Raw genomic sequence first — 10,570 nt, 5'->3', positions numbered from 1 at the left:
CAAAAAAGTACTCCAGGGTGTTGTTCAGCATGGGGGTGAGTAGAAAATGAAGGCTAATCATGTTTTGGGTGTACTATTCCTTTAAACTGGTTCCAAGGCCAAAAAAAGTATCAAAAACATAAGCTTCACAAATTATGTACAGTTGCCTTCTCATTAAATAAAAAACAGAGTATTAGAATCACTTAAAACATTTCAAACCAAAAAGAAACAAGGGGAGAAAAAATAAGAAAAAAAAAATAAGAAAAAGCGTAAAAAATGCAGAAAGTAAAGTTGAGAAACGAAATAAAGTGGAATGTGGAGACTGTAATACACCAAGCCAGCACTGCTTTAATGAGCTGCTTTGGTTAAGCATTGTCTTATTAATTAATACATAAAATTAGATATTCAGTGTTTTTTATTTAATCTTATCGACCTTCAACTTTATTCACAATTGGGAGAGCAAAAAAAAAAAAAAAAAAGTCCAATCTTAAGTGACCTTAATGCTTCGTCGTATCAAACCCTGTTATACTGAAGGCTACATAAAAGTGCTGATAACATTTAATCAAACAGTAAATCTAAGCAACTCATGGATAAATAATCTAATATTGCTCAGAATGTACAAAGCACAAATGCTCAACTATGATTTATAACAGGGCTTAGTGATGCTGTGGTGACAAAGTGATTATCAGTGGTACAGTGGGACCCTAAATCAGATTCAGCTTTGGACTCTTACAAACTGGGACTGCGGGTTCTGTGATACTGGGTCGTGTTGGTTTCCACATAAAGACGACTGAATGACTGAGGAACAAGTAGAGAAGTAGGAAGGCTTGGTTTCTTCAGACTCTTTATGACTTTAAAGTACAGAAACAGTATGATAGAAAATATAAGAAGCCTAAAACTACACATTTACACTGAAATAACGATCTAGAAGTAAGTTAAAATTTCCGAAATTAAGTGTATTCACTCTTAATTTGAATAGGTAAATGAGATAGTTTGCCAATGGAATGAGTAATTTTACTCTTAAAATAAGCTAAATAGATAATATGCACTTGAAATAAGACAATGCAATTGTGTTTTCTTATTTTAAGTGTAAATTGTCTTGCTCCATTGGCAGAATGTCTCTCTTACCTTCTCAATTCAACAACAAATGCACTTATTTTAAGAAAAAAATGACTTATCTAGATTTAGATTTTTTTGCAGTGTAAACATTTTAAGCACATTTGAAATATATATTTGAAAAATCTAAGCAAGCAATAAAAAGACATAAATAAAATATGTAGCTTATGTGTGTAATTCTGCTTGCACTGGGAACACTACATCCTTTTCACGAGTTTCTCTTGGGTAAAATAACCTGCCATTTATGAGCATACTTGTGTACAGACACACACCATTTCCAGTCACAATTTCCAGCTGGACATTTACTCAAAAGCAAAAACAAAGAATAACAAAGTCAGTGCACAGATCCGGCAAAAAAACAGCATTTAAAATGAAGGTCAGTGGTTTTCAGTTGTATTATCAAATCTACATTTAAGAATAAAGAAATCTAGGATTTTAAAATCCAGCATTTTTTAACCAGATTTTTTACACTGGAAAAAAATCAAAATCTAGATAAATCATTTTTTTCTTAAAATAAGTGCATTTGTACTTAAATTGAGAAGGTAAAACAGACATTTTGCCAATGGAACAAGACAATTTACTTTTAAATAAGGAAACACAATTGCATTTTTCTTATTTCAAGTGCATTTTATCTAAATATCTTATTTTAAGAGTAAAAATACTCATTCCATTGGCAAATCATCTCATTAACCTGCTCAAATGAAGTGTAAATGCACTGAATTTGAGAAATATTTACTTATTTCTAGATCATTTTTCCAGTGTATGCCTTTTGTCTTGAAGAAAAACAAACAATAACATCTAAAACACCAACAGGGAGGTGAGTGCATCCTCTAAATAGACAGCTGGACTAACAGCGTTCCCTGTTATATCTCCTGACACTAACACACTCACACATCACAGAAAGAGCGCCTTGATCAAACTAGATGCTGGTCTGCCATTCACAAACTGAGCATACTTCATTGACTGCAAGTTTGGAGACCTGCATCATATTCAGCAACTTTCCTCTAACGCGTTTACATGTAACAGAGTCAGGGGAGATTCCAAAGACATAGCTACAACATCCCTGCAGGATTTAAGTCAGTGAGGCGTGATGAGTGATACCAGGGAGGAGGAATCGCAGGAAGAAAAACAGGCTGCGGATGCATAGAGATAATGGCCTTCTATATTATCAGTTTTAATAATAATAGAATACATTTATGCATGAAAAACTTAACTGTGGGTTTGTGTTTATAATCAAAAAACAGATATCTGGAGTTTAATCTGTGGAAAATGTGCATTTTGTTCCAACAAAGCTTTGAAACCTTTGTTATAGAGCTACACCAGTCAGAGCTGGTTTTCATAGGCTGGTCCTGTTTGATGATCTGCTGAACAGATACTGAAAAAAATACATTTAAATGAAATGCATGAAACTTATTATGCCTCCCCTCGTTATTGGTCTATGCACACATCAGCCAAATATGTATTTAGATGCACATAAAAATCAGATCAAGTTTAGCTAAATTGTTTTGATGCAAAAATGAAGGAATCTTCTGATGCCCTCATTTTCTGTTTTTATCACAGTGCCTGCAACACTTTTGTCTTTCATGTTTTACAGACCTTAACAGGGAAAAATACTTTATCTGCAGCTAAGTCCTCAAGGAAAACCAGAAATCAAACTTGAATAAGAAATGTTTAATATGTAAAAACTCTAACTTTTAAAAACAATTTTAAACAAGTAAAATATTTACATTTTGTTGTAAAGCTTTGAAAAACTGCTGCCATGAATCTCTGAGTTTGAAGAAAAAGCACCAAAAATAGCAAATCTTAGAGAGGGTGTAGTTTTTTTTGTTGGAAGAATGTAAAAGTGACTTTATATCTAACTATTATAGCTGCAAAACAGATCAAATAACAATCATCAGAATAACAACGTCATTATCAGAATGCACAGATGTGATATTTGGTGGGGCGACATGAACCTGATTCAGAAACAGTTCGCTTATAACAGTGATGATGGAAAAGAAAAAGAGCAGGGAGGAAAAATGTGTCATCATTGTATCCGACACTGATATTTTAATGCTATTTTTATATTCACAGTAAGAATAATACAGCTATAGAGGTAAATTATGTATTTAGAGTATTTTTGTTGTATTATTCTGCAGCACAAAAAACATTAAATATGTAAAAACATAGAAATCCATCACATAGAGAATGCTAAATAAAAAAAATGTGATTAGGAGAACAAAAAAAACATCATATTTGATGTTATTGGACGGTTCCAGCATCAACCACAAACCCCAAACTCGCTGTGAATGAAGAAAAAAGTCAAAGCAGGGATAGAAATGCTGAATGGTGCAGAAAAGTCCTACCTGGTCCCTTTGGATGCATGGCAGAGAGGTCCGCCGGTGTGACTTACTACTGGACTGACTGTGCGCCATGTCTGAGGATATAACAGAACTGGACCTCCTGCGCCTTTTAAATACAGGAATCTCTTCCCTGGCTCCAGTCACGGGGGTGCAGCCCTCCTTTTGTGTCCCTTGTTTGGGAAGGAGCCTGTCAGCATACCTCGCCAGCAGGATGCCCAGCACTCCGACCAGGTACGCCACGTACGGTCTCCAGGCGGCCCGCACTTTATGCAGCGAGAGGAGCGAGATCGTCCTGGCTATGCTGATGAAAACGATCACAGATGTGCCCTGGTTCAGCCGAGCTACCATGAGTACACCAGCGGCCGAGCAAAGGAGCACAACCCCGGCCGCTGCAGCGGACAGCTGCTCATCTGTCCCGTCCAGAAGAGACCACGCCGCGACTTCGCCCAGGTGGCACAAGGTCAGGAGGGAGATGAGGGTCTCGATCAGCACCCCGCAGTGGATCAGGTACACCCCGACCCAAAAGAAGGCACATAGGAGCGCGAACAGCAACGATAGCGCACTCAGGCAACTTTGCAACAGCTCGGCTGCGCAGGCAGAAACAAAGTGGAGGGGGGACGATGTGTGCAGGAGTGTGTCAGCACTGCTGCTGGTCTCAGCTGTCCAGTCTGCGCATTTGACCAAAGCGGCGAGGAAAACGGAGAGCGACCCCACGCACACTGCGCTCCGGAACCTCTGGGAACTCCAGAGTTTGTGAAACATCAGCCTGAGCCACGTTTCACAGTCCTGCTCTCTGCAGCGCGGGATGACGCGTGCTTTTACATACCCATTCAGATCCGGTGCGCCCAAGCCTTTCTGACGACTTTTGCTCTGCGCATCGGTGGAACTGCAAACCTCTGCAGACATCGCCATCATTCATGGCCCGAGGTGAAGTATGAGGAAGTCTATAAAGCATCTACACAGGTGTGGTCAGGGGGCCAGGGCAGAGTGAAAAACAGGCATCATTTTGGTGCAAATGTTGGAAAAAGTAAGAAGCAAGCGAACATCCGTCTTTCCTTTACGCATGGGTCTAAGCAGCGTCTCTTTGTTTTCCAGGTGCAGGATGCAGAGGGGAGCCTGAGTGACAGAAGCTTCCCAGATCTAGGGCATCGCTCCTCTGTGCACACGTCCCGCTCGGCCCTCCGTGGCGCGTCTTTCACGTCTCCTATCAGTCTCTGCGTGGAGACCCCAGGAAACGGCGGCGGCAGTCAGACCTTCGGAAGAAGAAAAAAAAACAAAACATCAGCCCTGTTGCGTGATCGTCCGGCTCAAAATGATCTGGTTGTCTTCTTCCTGATATGAGACGAAACATTCCCTCCGGTGCGCTTCCGAGGATAAACTCGTTTGTGTTATTTAAGCTGCAAAGAGTCAGAGCGGCGTTTTCCCGGATAAATCCGGTTTTGTCACCAGCTCTCCAACCAGCCGCGAGTCTCGCCTCATTCACACCCCTGACTTCTACTTTTTACACCCAGTGAGGGTGAAGTTCCCCCATTCCCCCACTGCCAGCCCAGCAAGAGTATCTGAAGGAAGGTTAGGGCGCGTTTTCTCTCCTATTTAAGGGTCATTCCTTTTTTTTCTTCTGTTTTTTATCCACAGTCTGTGCTAATATACATATATGCATTTAGACTAATAAATAAAGAAATAAATAAGGGAGACTTCTTGGTGTTGCATAACTATAATGTACAGGAACAGCCACATTTTAGGTCCTGTAGTCTCTCAGTGTGCACACATTTAGTTGTGGCCTTGGAAGTTTTGCAAGTTTTCCAATAATCGACAAAAAAGTAACTTTTATTAAAGTTTATAGGATATGGTAAAGTGAAACAATATTTACACTTTCTTTTCAGCTCATTTCTTTTTTCTTTACAAATAAACACCTAAAAGGTGTGAATTCAGCCCTCTGCCCTGATATTATTGAATAAAATCCAGCTCACCAAACCTACGGAAGAGGATTAGGGCCACTGAAAAAAAAAAAGTTAACTGTCTTAGTTTAACATGGGAAACAAGTCAGAATTCTGACTTTAATCTGAGAATTCTGCCTTTTTTTCTCATAATTCTGACTTTTTTCCTCAGAATTCTGACTTTAATCTCAGCATTCTGACTGAATTCCAACAATAAAAAAGTGAGATTAAAGTCACAATTCTGAGAAAAAAGTCAGAATTGTGACTTTAATCTCAGAATTCTGACCTTTTTCTCAGATTTCTGAGATTAAAGTCACAATTCTGACTTTGTTCTCAGAATTCAACATATACTCATTATCAGTTCGTATGAAATCGTCCGAAAAGTTATGCACACTATTCCGTACGTTTTGGACGTTTTTCCTCAAAAAACCACATCAGTGCGCTGGCGGACAGAAAAAAAAAGCAGATCCGCGGACGGACGTAAAACTGGGAAAAACAGTGCAATCATCACTTATTCATGTCTCTAACTACGTTGCTTGCTGTAGTTAATTGTAATTTAGATTCTATATTCGTGAATGGTGCGTCAGATGCGCATGCGCATACAACGAAAAAAACGTCCAAAACGTACGAAATTACGGCGCATAACTTTTCGTACGATTTCATACAAACTCATAATGAGAATACACTGCATAATTCTGAGTTTTTTTCCCATACTAAACTGAAATAAAATTTAAAAATCAGTTAACTTTTTTTTTTTTTCCACTGGCCCTAATCCTCTTCCGTACCAAACTGTCCTTTTAGTAAGTTGAGTCTAACTTTGTGTGACTTAATGCCAATTTAAATAAATTCAGCTGTTCTCTGATGGTTTGCTGAAGATTATTAGTGAAAAGCATAATAAACACAAGACTGGTCAAGGATAAGGTTATGAAAAAGTTCAAAGTAGCTGTAAAATATTGTAAAACAATAACCCAATCTTTAAAGATTTAGACTATTTCTTTGTCCATTTTCTGTATATCATAAAGGCTAACACATTTATTCCAAATTTATTGTCATCACAATTTCTTCAAAAGTGTGTTTTTGCTTTAACATGACATGGTTAGGATTTCTGGTGCTTATTCCAACTCCAATATTTTGGTAGGCTACTTTTTCAAAAAGTCTGAAATTAACTAATTTTAATCACTAAAACTAAATGCCACGACGAGCCACACATTTTAGCAGTGTTTTGTTAGCTAATCTGTCTTCCTAATCTGGTTTAAAAACAGGAAACACAAATACATCCTAGAATAGCATTCAGAGTGCAGAGCTCTGGCAAACAGCAAATGTTGCCTGATATTGTGACTTACAACTATAGCTAAAATTGCACATGTTCTGGATAGTTACCAAATATTAATTAATTGTTTCTTAGCATGAGGTGCGTCTTTGTTAAAAGTTTCCTTAAAATTCGTTTATAAGTTTATAAATAAGGCACAGGGTGTGTCTGCAGCCTTTGGTGTTTGTTCTGCTCTCACCTTTTTTATTAACTCTACTGATCAGCAGACCCAGACTTCCAGACTTTTCCTGTATTTTTGTCTTGAGTATAATACTTCTGGATTTTTTGAGTGCGATGCTACAGCTGTCAACAGTCACTGCTGCCACCCTCTGGTTTAGAGGGAAACTGTTCGCGCTAAACATCTTAAAGAATCCTTGAAAAAGAAATCCTGCATCCTGATTAGAATGTGGATCATCACCAAAATGTATTGGATTGTTTTTTTAGACTGAGGTTCACCTTTAATAAAAAATATTTTTCAAGTTATGCTGTACACAGACAGACACACAGATTCTCCATAAAACGGTGGATGAAACAAGGCAGGAAGTTGTAGGGAAATATCATTATTGTAAATGAGGGTCTCAGAAAAGAAAGATGTATATATGACACTGATGAAAATGTGCTTTTAACATCATTGTTGAGGCAGAAATATTGAATATTTCTAAACTGGGTTTCATTCTTTTTCACTACGAAACCAAAGTAGAAATAGATTAAAGATTATTTTTTATTATTAAGAATTCAATAAATTTCCCTTATGTAATGCTCACCAGTAAATTCATATGTTTAGTAATATCCTGCTTCCATGTATGGCACAGATAAGCTCCTGACAATGGAAATGTCTGTTGAGAGTTAATTGCTGCTAGGTATATATTTTACAAAAATGCCATTTGCTTGTGGAGGATTGTTTAAAAGACCTGCCCTCTCCATTTAAAAAAAAAATAAATGCAGGTGCAGAAGCATGCATAAGCCCATTTCTCCTCGTGCACGCCCTCTTTAAAATGTGCTGTGCTCATAGCTCATACAAGCTTACTGTGTCCACATAAAGCAGGGACTATATATTGGACTTTATAGCAAACTCAGTTAACTGACCGTTTGGACTGATGATCACTGCTTTTTGCTCTGTTGATGACGTAACTCCTCCTCCACTGTGCAGTGCCTGCGCCATCTTTGTTATTAGTCGCCGCTGTCAGGTAGCAGCAGCCTAAGGGAGGAGAGTTTGCAAGGAGATCTCTCCGCGCAAAGCATTCTGGGATATATCTGCCTCTTCTAAGGCCTTTCTTTTCTTCTCATGCTTTGTAGATGCTTTTTCTCTTATGACCCCCGGCCATTTTTAAAGAACCGCGGTGAGAAAGGTGAGCTTCAATGACTGTCTGAAACCGTAGCCTTACGTAAATATCAACAGAATGATTGACAATTAGGAGGACCACTGAGATGACCCACCTGGAAATAAAAGATCATCCTCTATACCTTTAATTGTGGCAAGATAAGAAAAAAGATAGTTTGGGATATGTGAAAAGTAATATGGGAAGAAAAAAATGGGTAAATCCTGGGGACAAGCTGTTTGTAGCTGACAGAAGGATGGTGTATATTGAGTTAAATTAAAGCACTGGGTAAACTTGCATAAAACAGGAAAGGTTTTTCTTGACAATGTTGTGACGGTACAGCTTATACGTCACAGTGCATAAAGGCAGGTTAACATGAAAGCAATGGACAGCTTCAGATCTAGACTTAGTTGTAGCTAAGATCCTTTGACTAGACCTAAAATAGAGANAAGTAGAAATAGATTAAAGATTATTTTTTATTATTAACAATTCAATAAATTTTCCTTATGCCACATTCACCAGTAAATTAATATGCTTAATAATATCCTGCTTTCATATATGGCACAGCTAAGCTCCTGACGATGGAAACGTCTGTTGAGAGTTAGTTGCTGTTAGGTATATATTTTACAAAGATATCCTTTGCTTAAAGATATTGTGGAGGATTGTTTAAAAGACCCGCCCTCTCCACTTAAAAAAAAAAAACTGCAGGTGCAGAAGCATGCATAAGCCCATTTCTCCTTGTGCACACCGTGTTTAAAATGTGCTGTGCTCATAGCTCATACAAGCTTACACATAAAGCAGGGACTATATAGTGGACTTTATAGCAAACTAGGTTAACTGACCGTTCGGACGATGATCACTGGTTTTTGCATCACGTAACTCCTCCTCCACTGTGCAGTGCCTGCGCCATCTTTGTTATTAGTCGCCGCTGTCGGGTAGCAGCAACCTATGGAAGAAGACTTTGCAAGGAGAGCTCGCTGCACAACGCATTCTGGGATATATCTGTCTCTTCTAAGACCTTTCTTTTCTTATATAACCCAAACTTCGTAGACACTTTTTCTCTTATGACCCTCGGCCATTTTTAAAGAACCGCGGTGAGAAAGGTGAGCTTCAATGACTGTCTGAAACCGTAGCTCACCACCGATATGCAGCTGAATGGGTGCATGCGCAGAAAAAGATAGCTAACAGGACAAGCACGTAGGACGGCCTTACGTAAATATCACCAAAATGTTTCACAATTAGGAGGACCACTTATTGAGATGATCCACCTGGAAATAAAAGATCATCCTCTATACCAAGGGTGGGCAATTCCAGTTCCTGGGGGCCGGTATCCTTCAACTTTTAGATGTGTCTTTGGTTCAACACACCTGAATCAAGTAATTAGTTGATTGAGAGGAATTGTGAGAAACTGACTGCATACTGAGCAGGTAACTCAGCCATTTGCTTCAGGTGTGTTTGATAAAGAAAGGATGTAAAACCTTCAGGATTCCGGCCCTCAGGAACTGGAATTGCCCACCCCTGCTCTATACCTTTAATTGTGGCAAGATAAGAAAAAAAAATAGTTTGGGATATGTGAAAAGTAATATGGGAAGAACAAAATGGGTAAATCATGGGGACAAACTGTTTGTAGCTGACAGAATGATTGGTGTATATTAAGTTACAGTAAATCAAGCACTGGGTAAACTTGCATAAAGCAGGAAAGGTTTTTCTTGACAATTTTGTGACGGTTAGCTTATACGTCGCAGTGCATAAAGGCAGGTTAACATGAAAGCAATGGACAGCTTCAGATCNAGACTTAGTTGTAGCTAAGATCCTTTGACTAGACCTAAAATAGAGAAACATTTATTTGATTGAGGTTGTGTACTTCCAAGATAAATGCAGAAAAGTTTCAATCTTGAGATGGCAGAAAGCAAAGCTGCAAAATACATACCCCAAAATACTTAAAGTTGAAGTTAAAGTGACAAATGCTTTAGGTTTTATAGTTAGGAACACTTTGGAAGAAACTTTGAAATGCTTAGAGGTGTATTTTATGTTTTTTTTTTTAAAGGAGCAGGCAGCAAGAAACATCAGGTTTTCATGCAAACTTGTTTTTCTCTGGAAAACTCCCAAATCCGACCCCCACAGGTCTCCTTTCCTCTCAGTCATTGAAATATTCATCCCATCTATCCTCCCACTTTTGGTGTCACCAATAGTGGGGAGGGAAGCTCGCATGAATGTTTCAGCTTTTCATTATTCTGAGCTGCATTAGTGAAGCACACGTGCTTTCCTTCAGACTTGCATCAAATTTCTCTTTGGAATACCGCTTACCAAATTAAGAGAATTCATGCTCTGTATACAAACCAACATATTTAGCTAAGCATACCTAATCTTAATTATAGTTACTACAGCATAAATAAGCAAAAGGACATGTACAAATTGTACTCACCGTGGGGGAAATCATAAAAGCTGATTTGCACAATGTGTTTTTCTGAACCGAGTTTCAAATGGCTGTCAGTTTAAACTGTGCACTTCTTACCCATTGATTTGGGTTTGCGGTCTTTCTCATAACAGCTTATACAATCTGACCTT

General features: G+C 38.5%; 1 protein-coding gene across 1 annotated transcript in view; it reads right to left on the bottom strand.

Moving 5' to 3' along the window:
• Positions 1-4,663, bottom strand: part of LOC107086008 (cGMP-inhibited 3',5'-cyclic phosphodiesterase A-like) — a 161,110-nt gene extending 156,447 nt beyond the window's left edge. Inside the window, exon 1 of the mRNA XM_015376724.1 lies at positions 3,441-4,663. Within this exon, the coding sequence (XP_015232210.1) occupies positions 3,441-4,352 (912 nt within the window). The 5' untranslated portion in view covers positions 4,353-4,663. The remainder of the gene's footprint in view (positions 1-3,440) is intronic.
• Positions 4,664-10,570: the final 5,907 nt, after the last annotated feature.

Source organism: Cyprinodon variegatus, unplaced genomic scaffold (assembly GCF_000732505.1).
Source record: "Cyprinodon variegatus isolate N-32 unplaced genomic scaffold, C_variegatus-1.0 Scaffold140, whole genome shotgun sequence".
Lineage (NCBI taxonomy): Eukaryota > Metazoa > Chordata > Actinopteri > Cyprinodontiformes > Cyprinodontidae > Cyprinodon > Cyprinodon variegatus.
Note: the sequence above shows the minus strand (reverse complement) of the source record. Positions and strands in the feature narration are given on the sequence as shown.